A 22239-nucleotide genomic window follows, 5' to 3' on the forward strand; every position below is an offset into this window, starting at 1 on the left:
TTGATTAATTGAAATATGTTTCATATAGACAATTGACCACCCAAGTTGACCGGTGATTCACGAACGTTAAAACTTGTAAAAACTATACGATGACATATATATGGTTATATATATAGTTACCATGATTTTATTATAAGTATGTATCTCATTAGATATTTTAACAATGAGTTATATACATAAAAATGAGACTATTAATTTAAGAAACTCGAAAACGATATATATAACGATTATCGTTATAACAACGTCTTACTAGGTACATATGAATCATATTAAGATATTGATACACTTGGTTAATTATGTTAAATGATAAGTAAATATATTATTAAGTGTATTAACAATGAAATACATATGTAAAAATAAGACTACTAACTTAATGATTTCGAAACGAGACATATATGTAACGATTATCGTTGTAACGACATTTAACTGTATATATATCATACTAAGATATATTATATATCATAATATCATGATAATATAACAATTTAACATCTCATTTGTTATAATAAATAATGGGTTAACAACATTCAACAAGATCGTTAACCTAAAGGTTTCAAAACAACATTTACATGTAACGACTAACGATGACTTAACGACTCAGTTAAAATGTATATACATGTAGTGTTTTAATATGTATTCATACACTTTTGAAAGACTTCAAGACACTTATCAAAATACTTCTACTTAACAAAAATGCTTACAATTACATCCTCGTTCAGTTTCATCAACAATTCTACTCGTATGCACCCGTATTCGTACTCGTACAATACACAGCTTTTAGATGTATGTACTATTGGTATATACACTCCAATGATCAGCTCTTAGCAGCCCATGTGAGTCACCTAACACATGTGGGAACCATCATTTGGCAACTAGCATGAAATATCTCATAAAATTACAAAAATATGAGTAATCATTCATGACTTATTTACATGAAAACAAAATTACATATCCTTTATATCTAATCCATACACCAATGACCAAAAACACCTACAAACACTTTCATTCTTCAATTTTCTTCATCTAATTGATCTCTCTCAAGTTCTATCTTCAAGTTCTAAGTGTTCTTCATATATTCTACAAGTTCTAGTTACATAAAATAAAGAATACTTTCAAGTTTGCTAGCTCACTTCCAATCTTGTAAGGTGATCATCCAACCTCAAGAAATCTTTGTTTCTTACAGTAGGTTATCATTCTAATACAAGGTAATAATCATATTCAAACTTTGGTTCAATTTCTATAACTATAACAATCTTATTTCAAGTGATGATCTTACTTGAACTTGTTTTCGTGTCATGATTCTGCTTCAAGAACTTCAAGCCATCCAAGGATCCGTTGAAGCTAGATCCATTTTTCTCTTTTCCAGTAGGTTTATCCAAGGAACTTAAGGTAGTAATGATGTTCATAACATCATTCAATTCATACATATAAAGCTATCTTATTCGAAGGTTTAAACTTGTAATCACTAGAACATAGTTTAGTTAATTCTAAACTTGTTCGCAAACAAAAGTTAATCCTTCTAACTTGACTTTTAAAATCAACTAAACACATGTTATATATCTATATGATATGCTAACTTAATGATTTAAAACCTGGAAACACGAAAAACACCGTAAAACCGGATTTACGCCGTCGTAGTAACACCGCGGGCTGTTTTGGGTTAGTTAATTAAAAACTATGATAAACTTTGATTTAAAAGTTGTTATTTTGAGAAAATGATTTTTATTATGAACATGAAACTATATCCAAAAATTATGGTTAAACTCAAAGTGGAAGTATGTTTTCTAAAATGGTCATCTAGACGTCGTTCTTTCGACTGAAATGACTACCTTTACAAAAACAACTTGTAACTTATTTTTCTGACCATAAACCTATATTTTTTCTGTTTAGATTCATAAAATAGAGTTCAATATGAAACCATAGCAATTTGATTCACTCAAAACGGATTTAAAATGAAGAAGTTATGGGTAAAACAAGATTGGATAATTTTTCTCATTTTAGCTACGTGAAAATTGGTAACAAATCTATTCCAACCATAACTTAATCAACTTGTATTGTATATTATGTAATCTTGAGATACCATAGACACGTATACAATGTTTCGACCTATCATGTCGACACATCTATATATATTTCGGAACAACCATAGACACTCTATATGTGAATGTTGGAGTTAGCTATACAGGGTTGAGGTTGATTCCAAAATATATATAGTTTGAGTTGTGATCAATACTGAGATACGTATACACTGGGTCGTGGATTGATTCAAGATAATATTTACCGATTTATTTCTGTACATCTAACTGTGGACAACTAGTTGTAGGTTACTAACGAGGACAGCTGACTTAATAAACTTAAAACATCAAAATATATTAAAAGTGTTGTAAATATATTTTGAACATACTTTGATATATATGTATATATTGTTATAGGTTCGTGAATCAACCAGTGGCCAAGTCTTACTTCCCGACGAAGTAAAAATCTGTGAAAGTGAGTTATAGCCCCACTTTTAAAATCTAATATTTTTGGGATGAGAATACATGCAGGTTTTATAAATGATTTACAAAATAGACACAAGTACGTGAAACTACATTCTATGGTTGAATTATCGAAATCGAATATGCCCCTTTTTATTAAGTCTGGTAATCTAAGAATTAGGGAACAGACACCCTAATTGACGCGAATCCTAAAGATAGATCTATTGGGCCTAACAAACCCCATCCAAAGTACCGGATGCTTTAGTACTTCGAAATTTATATCATATCCGAAGGGTGTCCCGGAATGATGGGGATATTCTTATATATGCATCTTGTTAATGTCGGTTACCAGGTGTTCACCATATGAATGATTTTTATCTCTATGTATGGGATGTGTATTGAAATATGAAATCTTGTGGTCTATTATTATGATTTGATATATATAGGTTAAACCTATAACTCACCAACATTTTTGTTGACGTTTAAAGCATGTTTATTCTCAGGTGAATACTAAGAGCTTCCGCTGTTGCATACTAAAATAAGGACAAGATTTGGATTCCATGTTTGTATGATATTGTGTAAAAACTGCATTCAAGAAACTGATTTCGATGTAACATATTTGTATTGTAAACCATTATGTAATGGTCGTGTGTAAACAGGATATTTTAGATTATCATTATTTGATAATCTACGTAAAGCTTTTTAAACCTTTATTTATGAAATAAAGGTTATGGTTTGTTTTAAAAATGAATGCAGTCTTTGAAAAACGTCTCATATAGAGGTCAAAACCTCGCAACGAAATCAATTAATATGGAACGTTTTTAATCAATAAGAACGGGACATTTCAATGTATTCTCAGCCCAAAAATATATATTGCAAAAGCAATTAAAAAGGGATCAATGAAACTCACCTTAGCAGCATATAAAGTTGTTCACCAAAATGTGACCAAAACTTGGATTACCAATTAATCGTAGATCTCAACCTAGAGAACATATGTTGGTCAATAAATGTCTATCAAGCTAGGTCAGGTCATAGTGTATCATAATCCTAATGCTCGAGATTGACATACAAAAGTTATCCAAAGGCGTTTCAAAAAGTCAGTTTTAACAAAAGTCAACAAAACGAGACATACCTTATATAAGGATTCATTTACTCGGTTGGTAATATTCAAAAATCCAATTTATCAATCTCGTAAACAAGTTGTTTAAATCTTAATTGCAGATTCAAAAGCAATTTCAATTAACGTCAATCATAATTCAGTTGATCATATCTTTTAATCCGTTCATCAAAACTATTCGATATCTAAATGAAAAGTTATTGATTTTTCGTCAGCTTTTCAAAAACATGTATATCATATACCTTTTACCAGTAATATATGTATTTAATTCGTGATTCATTATAAACTGTTTAACGACGAAATTTAGTATACAAGCATATATAAATATATATACTCGAGCACTAGACATGGATACACAATCAAGATATAAAAGACAAGATATGTATACTCACGTATCAATATTGAGATTCAATTGCAGAAAAGTACGTAGACGCAACAGAGATGATAAACACTAGGTTTGACTTGTGAATGGTACTCAAGAATATTACCCATAACCTCCATAGCTATAACCCATAGTTTCCTTAGCTCTATCCCGCTCGAAAACCATTTTTGAAATCGTTTGGATATAACCTCGTCGTAGTATTTTATGTACTAATACTACTAATAATAATAGGATTAATAATAATATTAATCTTAATAATAATAATAATAATAATAATAATAATAATAATAATAATAATAATAATAATAATAATAATAATAATAATAATAATAATAATAATAATAATTATAAATAATAATAATAATTATAAATGTGAAAGAGAAATTGATCGAGAGAAATATGTGAAATGAATTCACAACTGACCTCTTTCAATTTATAGTACCTGACCCCAAAAACCCTCCCATGCGATCTGTCACCAGCTCACTTTCTTTGTTTTTATTTTCGTCGACATGATTTTAATAATATATATAATATAAATATAATATAATAATTATAATAAAATAATATAATACGTAAATCGAATATTAAAATTTTAAAAAGTCGTATTTATTAAATACTTCAGTGGTATTCTATGTAACTTATAATTAATAATTTCTATCATTTCGTTTTCATGTGAATAGTAAATGAATTAATTTAAATTCAACTATTTAAGCTACACGTTGTACGTTGTGCTTTACAAATTGTACATTATTAATTTAACTTCGTTTCTTAAAAAAATACAAAAATTATATCATAAAAATAAAATGACTTGATACGTAAAATTTTTAATTTGAAATAGCATCGTTTAATAGTAAAATTTTAATCATTTCGTATATAAATATTATTCGCATGATTCCGTATATATCGAAAACTCTTATATTTATTAAAATATGTATATAATACATGTTATGACGTTCGTGAATCGTTGGACAAACAGGGTGGTCAACCGTTATATAAAAAATCATTTTCAAAAGTTTTAAAACTTGTCAAAATTCATTGCTTATAATGTCAAAAATATTAAATCATATAGAGAATTGGTTTAAATAAGTCGAAATTTTCCGGGTCATCACATACTCATCTCAAAAGTAATTATATGCGAGTTAGTGTTATTTGTGATAGCACTAATATTAGTGATTAAAGTTTGCTTAATCTTTCGAAAGACGAAAATATTATTATTGGTGATAATTACTTTGCGAAATTGACACTCCACCGGCTTTGAAGAATTTTTAGTGAAGATGAATCTCAACAAATGTATCAAGGAGTGGATTAAAATAATTTAGTTACATTCTTTCAAACTACTATAATTCGCTGTGTTTGTCTTTCTAACTCTTCCCAAATTTACATTTTGTAATCATTGAAACATGTTCACGTTATTATTATTTATCACAACTTATACAATTCTGAAAAAGTTTATATCGAAATTAAGTAACTATTCAAATTCCTTTTAGACAATTTTCAACCGTGACTGTGACGTCACAGGCAGTTAGTGTACTTTTTGGTCACAAAGTTCAAATTTAACTGTGGTTAGGCAATGTCAGTTTCTGACATTTTTTAACCGTTGTATCAGTTTTTTGTGTCAAATATTGAGTAGAGTAATGTAGTAAAATCTAATTGAAAATTGGGTGGAAAAAAATTAATTATAAAAAATATCTATATAGTCTAATAAATCTCTAAAATAATGACATCATTATTAAAATAAATTACCTTTTACTTTTCATAATGATGATGTCATAATTATATATTAATTTAATTAAAAAAACAATACAAAATCTTTTATAAAAGGAAATATTAATCTCTCCTAAATTATAATTTATTTTTCTAAAAAAATTTAAAAGACATTTATTATTATTAATAATAATAATTATTATTAAAAATATAAATATAAATATTCAACTTTGAGCGAAATTTATGTTTGTAAAAATCAACGACAAGTTTCTTAGTCGAAATCCGTGATTTCACGGGGCAATAAACTAAATGACTTTAACATTTACATTCATTTAATACCTAAAGCATATCATTAAACTGTTTCGTTTAAATAAACCCATATTTTCACGGGTCATTTCACTAGTATATTTATTACAATAGGAAAAAAATCTGATTAGTTGAAAGGAAAAGTCACGCCTCTTCACAAAAATGTTACATACATAACTAACGCTCCATTAACTAACTAACTAACTGACACCCGTTAAAATCTGCTAGTTCCGTCACGTTGTTCCATGTCAGCTGATGGAACTACATCTCACGCCCCTTAAAATTGGTCATAGTTACAAACTTCTACGGAAATATATTTCCCTCTTGAGAAGGATGGTATAAACCTTAGGCATATCCTACATCGTTCGAAAAATAAAAATCCTACCAAGTAAATAAAAAGAGTCGGAACCTTTTTTTTTTTTTTTTTTTTGTCAACATACAATTAAAAGAAAAATATCATACTCCGTATTTTGTTATTATTTCCACACCATAATATGTATATCCTATCACGGAGTATTTATTTATTTGTATTGTCCTTTTATAATATTCAAAAACATTAATTAAAATGACCAAAAGTGGTTGATATTAAATTCCAATTTGTAGTGTAAATCGAAAGATGGAGCAACTTTTATTCTTATATATTGATACCCAAAACACATTAATAATCAAATTTCATTCCTAGTGGAGGGTGATTTTACATACTTCAGAATGCTTAACTTTTCAGTTATATTTCTCTTTTTATTAACCACATTTCCTAACAGTTACATTTCTGCAAACTCAATAGCTAGTCCTTGTGTTATATTTAGTAGATGGCATATGTTTATAATCAACGATATCGAAGAAGATATTGTACTTCATGTGAAATCAAAGGACGACGATATGGGAAATCATACACTTCCGCACAACGGAAGATACGATTGGTCGTTTTGTCTTGTAGGCACTAAGACATTGTTTACTGGTGAATTTTGGTGGGGTTCAAAGTATGTTATGTTTGATTTGGTAGATGATCAAGTTTGGAAGTCGTGTGATAAACAAGCATTTGGTACCGTACATTGTTATTGGTTGGTAAGACCCGAAGGATTCTATATGGGTCGGGATGATAAACCATTTCCAGATGGAGGTTGGCATTTTGAAAAACCTTGGCCTTGAAAGCTTGTAGTATTATCTTTGAGTTGTGAAGGAAACTTTTATTTAATTTTAATAAAAATATACATCAAAGTTTCATGTTTGTTTTTGTTGAGTGCTATCTATATCTATCTATAATAAAACTATTTAGAATGAATTTTGTAATTTGGAATAGGTGGTTGAAGGTGGTGTTATTACAAAAACGATGTTGTTATAATTCAGTAGGCTTATAACTACCTTTAGTGGTTTGATTCTTGATGTTATAATTCAGTAGGCTTATAACTACTTTTAGTGATTTGATTCTTGATTAAGAATACTAATAATGAAGTGTAAGAACAAAGATGATAATGGAGAGAAAGAAAGAAACACTTTGTAAGTGTGAGAAATGGTGCAAGTTTAATGCTTGCATTCATGAGTATTTATAGCCTAAAATCTCAATATAAAAATACATACTTTGTGTACCAAAATTGACTATATGTATACACCAAAATTGACTATCCATATCTATATTATTATTATTATTATAACACTCCCCCTTGGATAGCAATTTTATTTTGTTGAAGATCAACTATAAATTACTGCCTCGTTAAAAACCTTGCTAAAGAAAACCCAGTGGGAAAAAACTTTAGCTAAGGGAAAAAGAGTGCAGCATGGAGTTGACTCCCCCTCAAGTAGACATCGCTTCAGCTGTTACATCTTTTGAACATGTCTCATGCCAATGTTATGAACGTGTGTTCTGAAAATAGCAGTTGGAAGTGCTTTCGTGAAAAGATCAGCAGAGTTTTTGCTAGATTGCACATATCTCATTTCAATCTGGTTGTCCTTAATGAGATTTTGAGTGTATGAGAAGAATCTAGGTGGTATGTGTTTTGTTCGGTCACTTTTGATATACCCTTCTTTCATCTGTGCTATGCAAGCTGCATTATCTTCATAGATAGTTGTTGGACTTTTATCGCGTTCTAGTCCACAAGAATCAGTAATGAGTTGTGTCATTGATCTCAACCAAAAACATTCTCGAGTAGCTTCATGTAATGCAATCACTTCGGCATGATTTGACGATGTAGCAACAAGTGTTTGTTTTTGAGAACGCCATGATATTGCAGTACCTCCATTTAGGAATACATATCCAGTTTGAGATTTAGCTTTATGTGGATCAGATAAATAACCTGCATCTGCATAACCAACCAAATCTTGTTTTGATTCGTTAGAATAAAATAATCCTAAATCAGTAGTTCCTCGAAGGTATCGAAATATGTGTTTGATCCCATTCCAGTGTCTTTTGGTAGGAGCAGAGCTGAATCTTGCCAACAAATTAACTGCAAAAGAAATGTCAGGTCTTGTACAATTTGTAAGATACATAAGAGCTCCAATTGCACTAAGATATGGTACTTCTGGTCCAAGAATGTCTTCTTGATCTTCACATGGACGAAATGGATCAGCTTCAACATTGAGTGATCTAACAACCATAGGAGTACTTAATGGTTTTGCCTTGTCCATATTGAAACGTTTCAAAATCTTTTCAGTATATGTTGTTTGATGTACAAGTAAACCATTAGGCATATGCTCAATTTGTAAACCAAGGCAATACTTGGTTTTTCCGAGATCTTTCATTTCAAATTCTTTCTTTAGAAGTTGAATGGCTTCATGGATCTCTTTATTTGTACCTATGATGTTAAGATCATCAACATAAACAGCTATGATCACATATCCGGATGTTGTTTTCTTAATGAAAACACAAGGGCAAGTAAGATTATTTGTATACCCTTTGCTTATCAAGTAATCACTTAATCGGTTATACCACATACGTCCCGATTGTTTTAACCCATATAAAGATCTTTGTAATTTAATCGAATACATTTCTTTGGGTTTTGCATTTGATGCTTCTGGTACCTTAAATCCTTCAGGTATCTTCATATATATATCACTATCAAGTGATCCATATAGATAAGCAGTCACAACATCCATGAGATGCATTTCTAAATTTTTAGAAACTGCCAGACTGATTAAGTACCTAAAAGTAATTGCATCCATAACAGGAGAATAAGTTTCTTCATAATCAATTCCCGGTCTTTGAGAAAAACCTTGAGCTACAAGTCTAGCTTTATACCTTGTAACTTCATTTTTCTCATTTCTTTTTCGGACAAAAATCCATCTGTATCCTACAGGTTTCACATCTTTAGGAGTGAGAATGATGGATCCGAAAACTTTTCTTTTATTGAGTGATTCTAATTCAGCTCGTATTGCTTCTTTCCATTGAGCCCAATCATGTCTATTTTGACATTCAACCATAGATGTTGGTTCTGGATCATCATCATTATTCATGATGTCATATGCAACATTAAATGAAAATTTATCATCAAGATTTTTCATTTCATTTCGGTTCCATAATATTTTTGAATATGCATAATTGATTGCAATTTCTGTATTGACATCATCAATCTCCTCTGCAGTAGGAGTACTGATTTGTGGTTCTTCTTGAACACTTTCTTTTACTTCATTATCAGCTGATTTTCTTTTTCGAGGATTTTTATCCTTTGAACCGATTGGTCTTCCACGTTTCTGACGTGGCAAAGATTCATGAGTGATGTTATTGCCAGCTTTTGGAATTTCAATTCGAGCTGGAGTATTTACTGCTGGTATATATGATTTTGTCACCGTTTTTGTATCTGTAAATGCATCAGGCAATTGATTTGCAAGTTCTTGTATATGCATTATCTTTTGAACTTCTGTCTCACATTCTTTTGTGCGAGGATCAAGATACTTTAATTGAGGTTCACACCATGAAACATCATTTTCTTTATTTTTCATTTCTCCCCCTAATCTAGGGAACAATGTTTCATTAAAATGACAATCAGCAAAACGTGCTGTAAAAACGTCACCTGTCATAGGTTCAATATACCTTAATATTGAAGATGTTTCATATCCAACATATTTTCCCAACCTCCTTTGAGGACCCATTTTTGTACGTTGTGGTGTCGCAATTGGAACATACACTGCACAACCAAATGTTCTAAGATGGGAAATATTTGGCTCTTGACCAAAAGCAAGTTGTAGGGGGGAATATTTATGACTTGCACTTGGTCTGATGCGAATCAATGCAGCAGCATGTAAAATTGCATGACCCCATATAGATACAGGGAGTTTTGTTCTCATTATCAATGGTCTAGCGATTAACTGTAAACGTTTAATCAATGACTCGGCTAAACCATTTTGTGTATGCACATGAGCAATAGAATGTTCAACAACAATTCCTATAGACATGCAATAGTCATTAAATGCTTGAGATGTAAATTCACCAGCATTATCAAGTCTCACCCTTTTAATGGTGTAATCAGGAAAAATGAGCTCTCAATTTAATAATTTGGGCAAGAAATTTTGCAAATGCCACATTACGGCTTGATAACAGACAAACATGAGACCATCTGCTAGATGCGTCTATTAGAACCATGAAATATCTAAATGGTCCACATGGTGGATGAATTGGTCCACATATATCACCTTGAATTCTTTCAAGAAACATTGGTGATTCTTTCTCAACCTTAAGTGGTGAGGGTCTAGTTATCAATTTTCCAAGAGAGCAAGATGTACATGGAACCATTGTATCATGATGGATTTTTCTATCCTTTAATGGATGTCCATGAGTACATTCAATAATCCTTTTCATCATTGTTGATCCTGGATGGCCTAATCTGTTATGCCATAAACTGAATACACCAGGATCAATATATTTTTTGTTAACTACCATATGTATTTCTGGTACATTTATATGTGTATAATGTAATCCAGAACTAAGTCTTGGCAGTTTTTCAACCACATGACTCTTGTCAGTGATACTTAAATATTTCTCATTTTCTGTTGTCACTGACTGATAATCATACCCGTTAAGGTATATGTCGGAGAAACTCAATAAATTTCTGCTTGACTTGGGAGAAAATAAGGCATCATTTATTAAAAATTTTGTACCATTTGGTAGTATGAAATTTGCCTTTCCTATCCCTTTTATCAAGTTAGCAGGTCCTGATATTGTATGTATAGTTCCTTCCGTTGGTTTTAGATCAATAAAATATTTCTCGGATTTAAGTATAGTGTGTGTAGTTCCACTGTCTGCTATACAGAGATCTCCACCACTTGATTGATGTTGTATTCCAGCAAAATTCATATTGAACTTCATATATAAGAAATAAATAGTGAGTACATTAATATTACACAATATTTTAAACGCAAATAGATAGTACTGAAACATTTAGCAAACATAATGTCAAAGACAGACGATATTAAATCGTTTATTTTTCAAAAAAACACACAACTTAAACATTCAAGAAATCTTCATATAAATCAGATGGTTTCTCAGTGACTGTTGGATCAATATTATCCACAAAATTTACTTCCTTTTCTTTACCTTTCAGCGAATCCTGATACATCTTAACAAGATGTTTAGATGTTCGGCAAGTATTAGCCCAGTGGCCCATTCTACCACATCTGTAGCAAGATTCTTCAGAATTTTTAGAAGAATTTTCTTCAACATCTTGTTTAATGGGCTTGTTTTGTGGTTGATATTTATATTTTCGTGGATTACTATTTCTTTGACCACCACGGCCACGACCACGACCACGTCCACGCCCATTACCATTACCATAAGGATGGTTTCTACCATAGTTATAGCTTTTGGCATGATGATGGTGATGGTTATTATAACCACGACCTTGCCCGCGTCCTTGTCCCTGTTTATAATTATTTGCAGTATTTGCTTCAGGGATTGCAAGTGTACCAGTAGGACGGGATTGCTGATTTTTCATTAATAGCTCATCATTTTGCTCTGCAACTAAGAGATATGAATTAAGTTCAGGATATGTTTTGAACTTTAGCATTCTCAAATTTCTTTGCACTGTGATGTTTGCAGCATTCATTGTGGAGAAAGTTTTCTCCATCATGTCTGCATCACTAATTTCATGTCCACAGAATTTAAGTTGTGAACATGTATTATACAGAGCTGAGCTGTATTCATTTACTTTCTTAAAGTCTTGGAACCTTAATGTTCTCCATTGTTCCATTGCAGCTGGAAGTAAAATTTCTCTTTGATTATTGAATCTGCTTTTGAGACCTTCCCATAAAACATGGGGATCTTCTACAGTCACATAATTATTTTGTAAGCATTCATCAATATGTTGATGAATAAAGCAACATGCCGTAGCTTGTTCTTTTTCAGAACAAGTGTTGTTTTCATTTATGGTTTCAAGAATGCCCATTGATTTAAGATGCATTTTTACTTTTATAACCCATGGCATGTAGTTGTTTCCAGTTGATTCTAAAGGAGTAAATTTAAGCTTTTCCAGATTCGACATTTTCTATTATCAAAAATTAAAACAAACATCATGATAAATTAGAGTCAATTTATATTCATAAGTATATAAACATTAAACATAAATTTAATATAACATAAATGATAAGTAGGTGACAGTGTCGACCATGTGTAAGCAATCATAAATAAATGTTATATAACAAAAATATAAATATTAGTAAACATAAATGAAAATTTGGCGACAGTGTCGACCATATATTTTTTCAGGTGGTATAACCGACCTATATCATTCTGGTGGTATAACCGACCATATATCATTTTGGTGGTATAACCGACCATATATCATTTTGGTGGTATAACCGACCATATATCATTTTGGTGGTATAACCGACCATATATCATTTTGGTGGCAGAGCCAACCATATTTAGTATTAAGATTATCGTGCTGATAACGTGTTATAATTCAGTAGGCTTATAACTACCTTTAGTGGTTTGATTCTTGATGTTATAATTCAGTAGGCTTATAACTACCTTTAGTGATTTGATTCTTGATTAAGAATACTAATAATGAAGTGTAAGAACAAAGATGATAATGGAGAGAAAGAAAGAAACACTTTGTAAGTGTGAGAAATGGTGCAAGTTTAATGCTTGCATTCATGAGTATTTATAGCCTAAAATCTCAATATAAAAATACATACTTTGTGTACCAAAATTGACTATATGTATACACCAAAATTGACTATCCATATCTATATTATTATTATTATTATAACAGATGTAATATTATGGCGTAAGTTATAACAACAATAAAAATAAATATAATGCATTAATTAGTGTGGAAAAATGCAATATAATATTACAAACTTCTATTATGATTATGATTTTGTAAAGACATTATTATATTACTGTACTATGTTAAAAGGGATTGTATATTTTGAGGCCACTATCATTATACTTTTGTAGTTCGTTTATATTTAAAAACAATTTTATAGGTTATCTATGTTCGTATGTCATTTCATTCACAATACATTTAGGTTAAAACTTATCGGAAAATTTTAAAAGAGCGTAAATGCTTCATGTATTTGAGAAAGCTATGTTTCCGTGCATCATATTTTTTTACATGTTTGAAAATGATAAATTCACCATTATTATTAGGCACTGAATACTTATACAATACAAGTTACTGAATAATTGTAATTAAATACTTGTACAATATATAAGTTGTTAACGAATAATTATAACGGATTTATCGTTGAAAAAAGTAAGAACGTTACCATTTATTAAAAAAAGGTACATAAAGGTGCAAGTGTTCAGTTTCGTGACACTTTATTTGGTTTGGTTGCACGCAACAGGTTACGATTGAACGACTACGATCGATTTTGATTGCGAGACTTGTAAATCACGTTACGATGCTAATCATGCTGAGAAAAAAGGTACAAGTGACCTTTCATAAAGGGTCCAAGATGAGACTTCTTTTTGTGTAAATGTCATCTCAACTGTACAAATGTCATACATGTAACATTATTGCAAAAAGGCATTGAGACTTCTTATCCTCAATGCGATCCATGCATGTCCATAGAGTTCATTTCAGGCACTAACAGAAGGCGACGTTGAAAAATCTCTTAATTTGAACATTGGACCTATGTAGAATCTAGTGAGACCCAAATTGGATCAACGAAAAAAGTTCCAACTTGTTTAATGAAAGTTGCAACTTGCAACAGCCGTTAATCAAACTTATATTCAACGTGTGACTTATGTGCAGATATTAACATGATTTAGAAGTAAAGAAGGTATATGACTTTGGGTAAAACCAACATAGGGTAAGTGGATCTGGACAGGACCATATAGAAGTGGATATATGGGATGTTAAACCAAAAAAGCTTAAAACAAAATGTAGATATTTACAAGACAAACCTCCAAGAATGTGTGCAAAGCAAGATCTTCACATCACAATGCATTTATTATCTTTTGATGATTTTGATTCCTGCTTGTGCGATGAAGATGAGTTCCTGGGCTTTGAGGGCTGCACATGCTGCAAAAATCAGATGGTTAACCATACATCTAACCATATGCATGTTTTACATTATAAAATACACATTTATATACATGTAAGTTCCTTGTATCTTTCTAAAAGGAATATATATATTACTGTCCATATAAACCTAACTTTTACTGTGTGAATAATACTGAGAATTAACAGCAAGTGAACGCCACATTACATATCTGAACTGTCACAGGGATGATGCTTATTAGAAGACATTTGTTGATTAATTTCTTGAAAACTTGATTAACTTACATACGCTTTTCAAATTAACAACCAGCCAAATGTACAGAATTTTTTTGGTAAGTAACCTATTAATATCGAATAAGCCTCCCAAGACAAACTATAGGAATCTTGTGGACCAGAATTACTGTTATTAGTAGTAGCCTATAATTATCTTAATATTCATTTACCGAAATCAGAAATGTCGTATATACTTGGGAAATCCAAAAGAAGAATGTGCTAGTGTCTATATATCAAGTTTAATATCTCAATTACTCCTCACTATTGACAAATACGAGAGTTTTTAGTGCTATAAGTACCTACCAATAATTACTGGTTTAAAAAATAGAATAAATCAGTACTTCTAGAAAAATAATATATAAATAAACAAAGAATTTTTAGCATCTAGTTTGAAAGAAAAGGATAAAGAAATAAATGCATCTTATGCGGGAACATATGAAACTTTCAGTTTACTTTCGTAAGCCTTGTAGGGTTAACAACACTGAAACTCTAGCTAGGTAGATGTCCGTTATCTATGTAAAGCTATCAATGGTTACCAAAAATACTACAGAAGATACCAACAATTTAAACCTAGTAACCTACAATTTAGTTAAGTCTTCCAAATAGATAATTATACATCACAAAAATCAGAGCATACCTGTGGACCTGTAACAAGCCCTGACTCTCGGCTGATGTTTGGTCGAGACGAATTGTGTTGTGGTTGTGGCGGTTGCTGCTGCTGTTCAAATTCTTGTTGCTGAAGAGCTATAGCCAACTGCAGATCAGAGCTGCCATACAACATATATAACAACCTTAAAGCTCATCTAGATGCAGCAGACATCATGCAATGTACACAAATTTATTGCAGTTAAAAATCGGCAAAGTTATGTCCAACCTAGTTAACATTCTAAGCATAAATGCACACGTATTACCGAATTCAGTCAAGTAAACACCATATTTCTCCATCAAAAGACGTCATTCTACTAGAAAGATTAGTTTGGGCCCAAAACATTCAAATCAATAAAAAGACAGGTCTACTTCCTCAGACAATAAAATAGAAAGGGGAAAAAAAAAAAAAAAAAAAAAACTTTTATCTACTTCATGTTGGGGATGTAGCCAATATATTGCTACATTTTCCTTTTCTTTTCCGTTGTAAGTAACTATTTATCATCATTATCATTATAATTCATAATTTATAATTATTATAAAAATGAGCTAGAATTGATTTTGGTCTACGCGATTCCTCTATTTTAGTCTTAGTATAAGCAATTAAGATATTTGAAAAAAAGTCGCATAACTTCATGTAAGTGGAAATTCACAATATTCATGAGATTGGAATAAGTTATATGAAAAAGTAAGTCAAAAAACATAGAACATCAAAGTCAAATATAGATCTGTATTGGTTTTATGAGGCAGAATCATTAACTGAAAAAGTAAGTCAAAAATCATAGAACATCAAAGTCAAATATAGATCTGTATTGGTTTTATGAGGCAGAATCATTAACTGGAAAAAGATGACAGAACAAAAAGAAGATAATTACTTGAAGTCGGTGTTCTCTTGTGCTGTATTATCGATGCTAGCAAGATAATCCTGATATATCAAGTTCGGAGTAAGTTTCACATAAGTGAGTGAAAATACGTAGTAGCATAAATATAAAAGATACATACAGCAGTATTAGTCAATGCATTCTGTTCATCCCATGGGCGGGTTTCAGGGGGGTTTTCAGGATTGAATTCCTTAAAACTACCGGTCATATATAATGTATCTCCATTGACCTGAAAAAACATATGTTACCATATACTAAATGAAACAACAACTATTATGTAGAACATAATCATAAAAGAACACTATTAGAGTTTACCTCATTGAGCTTTTCCCATACCAAATCCGGTTGATTGATATAGCCTTGATCAGTAGCTAACAGGTATAACTCACCCTCAAACTGTAAATAAGGTCATTAGTATGTACAAAACAAAAGATGACACTTCTAAAGTTTTCAGAAACATAACAGTGCCTAACATTAACTAACCTTGAACATTGTGTTGAAGTGGTTATTGCGGAAGAACACACAAAGCTCACGTTCTTTGATGCTCTCTTGCAAGGAAAATAAGCTGCAAGCATATAAGCAGTAAAAAAAGTGGCCCCACCATCTTGTTTATAATAATAAAAACATATATGTGCAGGCGGCCTTGATAAATAGACTGTACCCATATATAGTCAACTGACTTGCACTGTTCTTCAGAAAATTCCTGATTAATTCCCCTAATCAAAAGAACAAGCTTTCAGGCTTACATTAAGAAAAGAAACTAAAGTTACACAAAGTAGTAATTTACCTTGCCTTGGTGTAATTCCATCTTTGCCCTTACTCTCATCTGTATTACTATCATCTTTTTCTACTTGTTCTGCTAACACCACCTCACCTTCATACATAGGCTCTTCATTTTCAAAATTTGCAGTACTTGTCTCTTTTATGTGTTCTTCACCTTCATAAATGGGTTCACTTCCGACATCATCACTTGAGCTTAAGCACTTAGACTCGTCAACGGGTTGTGCTATCACCTTAGATGATTCTGAATTCACATCATCGCTTGAAACGGATTGATCTTGTACCTTTTCATCTCCAGAATTATGCACAGGGGTACTGATAGTAAGCGGAAGATCTAATTCATCAGAACCCTTTGCGGCCTTTTCTGATTGGACCAGCGCATCAACGCTATCTTTATCAATTTCATCTTTACATTCATGCTTTTCAGTGGGTAGTACCTCTATTTTGTCATTAAGTTCTTGTGAAGAAGGAGAAACATATTGCACTGGAGCTGTCTCAAAAGCTAACAAATCATCGCCATCATTTTTCATTGTGTTACTATCATCATTTTCAGCACCAGTATGTACTTCGCGTACTTCCCTTGAGATTACAGGTTCATTTGAACTTTCTAAGGGAATATTTTCAACGAAATTTACATCATTTGCAGTCTCAGATAGCTTTAAGGCTCTCAACAACCCTTCTTCCTCTTCCAGGTCTCCTTTTCTACCCTTTTTATCTTCAGAAACAGAATGAGGAGGACCATCAAAAGATTTTACTCTAGATAAAGATGGTGAAGGGACACCTAAAGTTGCAGTTGTTGCAGCAACAAAATCAACAGAATCTTCTTCAGTTGTGTTCAAGTCAGTTGAAGGATTGTGAGTGTCAAGGGCAACAAGTTCACCCATCAGAGTATTGTAAGACTTCGTTCCAATAGCACCAGAGGTCTCAACATCCTAGGGAAACAAGCGAGTCACAACAACTGATTAATTTATCGAAAATTGTGACTTCATCTAATATTGAACGTGCTCATAGTAGACACGTATGTTTACGTAGCTAACAGAACCTACCTGGGGATCTACAATCCAACCATGGTAAAGTGATATTCCCAATAAATCGAATATTGCACACTCTCTGGTGAACTCAAAATCATCAATTCTGCAATTAGTTTAACAATGAACGTTGTTAAGATGACATCATCAAGGACCAAATCAAGAAACGGAGTTTACGCCATCAACCAATATATAGACATTACCACATTCACATGAGCGTGTAAGTAACAAGAGCTTACCTTGTGAACTTTAAGTTCACATCAATACCGGTTGTAAGTCGAGAAAGTAAATCAATGGCATCTGCAATGTTCTGCTGCTGATTTTCAATGTACCCTGCATCTTTATTCTGTATACCGATTAAAGAAAGGATCCAGATCAAAAAATAGATACATATACACAAACACATTGTCCGCATAACATGCATTAAATAAACTAAATACAACAAATATTACATTAACGTTGCTGTTTGAATCGATCAACCTTTCTGCCACAAGTGCAAGCAATTTCTCTTGTGATATTTCAGCCAAATCCAAGTTCAGATTCAAATTATTTCTCAGCGAGAGAACATTGCCTACACAAATATGCAATTTATTAATATCATTTCATAACTCCATCTTCAAGCAGATCAATTAACACAACAAAGATTATGAATGCAAATTATTGTAACTTACCACGTCTGAATTAATCTAAATAACCAATTAGTAATGTTGCTTAATAAGCTTAGTACACAACACAACAAAATATACTCCATAGAGTGGATAGGTTCAGGCACAGGGGCAATAATAAGGAAGGACCGGGGGGGGGGGGGGGGGGGGGGGGGGTTCACCCTCCCCAGTGGATTTGTAATTTCTCGTCTTTTGCCCCCCGTGGATTAATTCACCCAAATCTCCATATTTTGCCCAAAAACCTCCAAATTTTGCCCAAAAAAACTCCAAATTTTACCCAAAAAAAGTTGCTAAATATTTAAAAAAAAATTTAGCTTCCTATCTCTCTCTCTCACTCACACACACACAAAATACACAGATAATATTTGGTAATAATATTATTCTCAACTAACTAAAGTAATAGAGTTCAATATAAAATCAGTATATCCTCATTGATACTAACAATCACAATTTAGACCTAAATATTCACAATAAAATGTTTTAAAACATTCACAAACTAAAAAAAGGTAACGTCAATTTATTAATTAAGGAATACACAAATTGACAATTGTTTCCTAATTTACAAGTAAACAAAGATACAAACCCTAGAAATAGTTAAAAAGGAGTGATTACAGATAGCGAGAAGAGGACAGGGTCCATTATCATTCTGAAGAACAATCGGTGAATTTCTCCCCAAAAATTGAATTAATTTCATTTTATGTAACATTTCTTTGGTCGCCGGAGTATCCTCCCGATCGCGCCGGTGGCGGTAATCCAGACAATTCTTCCGGAAAGACATCGGAAAATTCGTTCACAACTCGTACATCATTCACACTCTTCACCTCGGCTTCTAACGTTTTCACATGGGCTAAAACAGCAAGACGTCCTTTCTTCGTGATCTTTTGTGCTTTCATGCAACTAATGAGGTTCAGCTTCGAACCACATCTCTCTCCGTAAATAATCAGTGGCTCACCATCTCCGTGGGGTACACGAAGAGCTTTATCTCCACAGATAATGTCGGCCCTTACTTTGGTCAACCAGTCCATACCGACAATCACATCAAAACTTTCCAATTTGATGGGTATCAAGTCAATCTCGAAATCCACGCCAGCTATGTTGATAATAGCTCCTCGGCCAATTTGGTCAACTTTATCAAGTTTTCCATTGGCTACCTCAACAAGCATACTCTCCTTTAAAGGAACTAACGACCAATCTATCTTAGAGCAAAAGTGTCTACAAACATAGCTCCTATCAGCACCAATATCAAATAGGACAGAAGCTAATAGATTGTTGATAGTGAATATACCTGTAACCAAGTCGGGGTTCTCACGGGCATCCCTTGCGTTTACATTGAAAGCTCTTCCACGCGGTGGTCCGCCGTCCTTTCGCTTGTTGGGACACTCATTCCTGAAGTGGCCCTGTTGTCCGCACTCATAGCACTGTCTTGGTCCAGTAGGGTTTGTCTTCACCGTTGGGGTGAAAATATTTGCAGTCCTTACCAATATGCCCGGTCCTTTTGCACTTTTCACAGACCACATTACAGTACCCGGTATGGTGCTTGTAGCACCTCTTGCACTGCGGTAGACTACCCTTGTAGTTGGGGTTCGAGCTAGGGGTCGGGTTGGGGTTCCTCCAGTCGTTGTTTCCCTTGAAACCCTCATGCCTCTTAGCTGGGTTTTGATCAAAGACATTTCCCTTGTTTCCATCCCACTTACGCTTCTCATGACTAGTCCCCGATTCTGATTTCACTTTCTCAGGTTCCTTGCGGGTGATCTGGTTCATCAGGGTGTGCGCCATGCGCATAGTTTCCGGGACGTTGGGTGGCTTAGAAGAGGTGACATTTCCCTGAATGGACTTAGGAAGTCCCCACAAGTATCGTTCCATTCTCTTAAACTCCAGGGTAACCATCTTGGGACACATCAGGGCTAATTCCAGATACCTACGGTTGTAACCATCAAGATCGTTTCCCACAACCTTCAACTCCCAGTACTCAGCCTCCATTTTCTGTATCTCTGTTCTGGGGCAGTACTCTTCGATCATGGCTCCCTTAAATTCTTCCCAAGGAGTAGCATAAGCCTCGTCAATGCCTTTGGCCTGAGTAAGTGTGTTCCACCAGGTTAGGGCGCCGTCCGACAGCGTACAGGAGGCATACTTGGTTTTGTCCATCTCTGAGCAGTTGCTTACACGGAACACAGCTTCTAGTTTCTCAAACCATCTAGTCAATCCAACCGGCCCCTCAGTACCACTAAAGTTGTGGGGCTTGCAGCTTTGAAACTCCTTATATGTACACCCGTTACGAATGGGCTGGTCAACTGGTGGAGCTTGTGGGTTGATTTCTGTAATAGCTGCGGCTACTCTCTCCGCAATCATTTCCTCAATTTGTGCTGCAGTGGGCGCTGCTCTTCCGTTTGCCATTGCTCTTCTAACAAAAATTTTGACTTAAGTCAAAATCCAGCATTTAATAAATAATAATATAGTATAAGGCAACCAACATGGAACCAACGCAACACATGTTAACTAAGCAATGCACTAGATACAGATACCACATAAACAACATACAGTAACGTAATTAGAACACCGCACAAAAGTAAACAACACTAAGTTTCATTCATTAATAATAAGTTGCATACATCCGCATAGGTTCGCACAATACATGAGTAGAACATGAAACTACAAACGAGACTACATAATGAAATCTACTACAATGCCCTATGGTGACGATGGGTAAAGGATGTCCATTACGTGGGACATCTGGTCCTCGAGCTCAGTTACCCGAGCACGGAGGATCTCCACTTCCCTCGTCAGTTCCTCGACGGAGGGAGATGGTGGGGCAGGTGGTGCAGTCGGTACAGGTGGTGCAGGTGGTGCAGATGATCCAGCGCCAGAAGTAAATGGTGCGCAACGGTAAGCCTTACGCACGAATGGATCGGCAGGATAAGGCACAACCCGCTTGCGGGCGGTGACCCTAGTCCTCAGGCCATGTGCGCTAACGAACGACCTACCTCCGTTAACCCCTGGAATAACGGTTCCATCGAAACGATACCGCTTCTTCAGCGGGGTAGAGGGTGGCTGCACAGGTGCCTCTTCAGGGTCCTCGTCGGAATCCTCGTCACTGGAGTCATCAGAGGATGAGTCGTCGGATGATGAGTCGTCGAAAATAGCTGGAGGTGGCTCTGCTCGGCCGGTAGTCATAATCCGGTATCTGAAAGGCGGAATCGGCACGACACGTCCATCAGGAAGGCGTCTACACCAATGGTTATGCTCATTACGGAACGGAACGTCCCCGTATTCTCCGGGAATCACAACACCACTGGAATGGTGTTGTGGCTCTGAGGGTCTTGGGATGAGTGGAGCTGGAATCTCTGGTGGATCCTCGTGTCCGTCTGAGGTGATCACTGGGTCGGGTGCATGGCCACTGGCTCCAGAGGACGAAGCGCCAGAGTCACTGGAGTGTGTCGACGACGGGATCTGTGAATCGGCAACAATGGCAGGCGAGGTGGAGGGTGAATCTGAGTCGCTCTGCAAAATGATAACGGGCGGGACATCCGACATCTGAACAAGTAAAAA

The 22239-nt window shown here is 33.8% G+C and overlaps 1 protein-coding gene across 1 annotated transcript; it reads right to left on the reverse strand.

Moving 5' to 3' along the window:
• Positions 1-14334: 14334 nt before the first annotated feature.
• Positions 14335-19432, reverse strand: LOC139853370 (uncharacterized). The gene is made up of 12 exons (XM_071842757.1): positions 19306-19432; positions 18481-18599; positions 18268-18374; positions 18047-18134; positions 17008-17932; positions 16882-16936; positions 16704-16785; positions 16536-16616; positions 16342-16449; positions 16215-16264; positions 15332-15461; positions 14335-14442 (listed from the first exon to the last, which is right to left on the reverse strand). The coding sequence occupies exons 1-12, from the start codon at positions 19397-19399 to the stop codon at positions 14353-14355; spliced, it is 1929 nt and encodes a 642-aa protein (XP_071698858.1). The 5' UTR covers positions 19400-19432; the 3' UTR covers positions 14335-14352.
• Positions 19433-22239: the final 2807 nt, after the last annotated feature.

Source organism: Rutidosis leptorrhynchoides, chromosome 6, assembly GCF_046630445.1.
Source record: "Rutidosis leptorrhynchoides isolate AG116_Rl617_1_P2 chromosome 6, CSIRO_AGI_Rlap_v1, whole genome shotgun sequence".
Taxonomy (NCBI): Eukaryota; Viridiplantae; Streptophyta; class Magnoliopsida; order Asterales; family Asteraceae; genus Rutidosis; species Rutidosis leptorrhynchoides.

Bases quoted from the DNA above. Each gene is read 5' to 3' on its own strand.
- LOC139853370 (XM_071842757.1), bottom strand. From the start codon at position 19,399: ATGTTACATAAAATGAAATTAATTCAATTTTTGGGGAGAAATTCACCG. The intron at 18,375-18,480 runs GTAATATTTGTT...ATCGGTATACAG, and splicing joins ATTCAAACAGCAACGTTAAT to AATAAAGATGCAGGGTACAT. The intron at 16,617-16,703 runs GTTAGTTAATGT...CCTTATTTACAG, and splicing joins ACTTCAACACAATGTTCAAG to TTTGAGGGTGAGTTATACCT.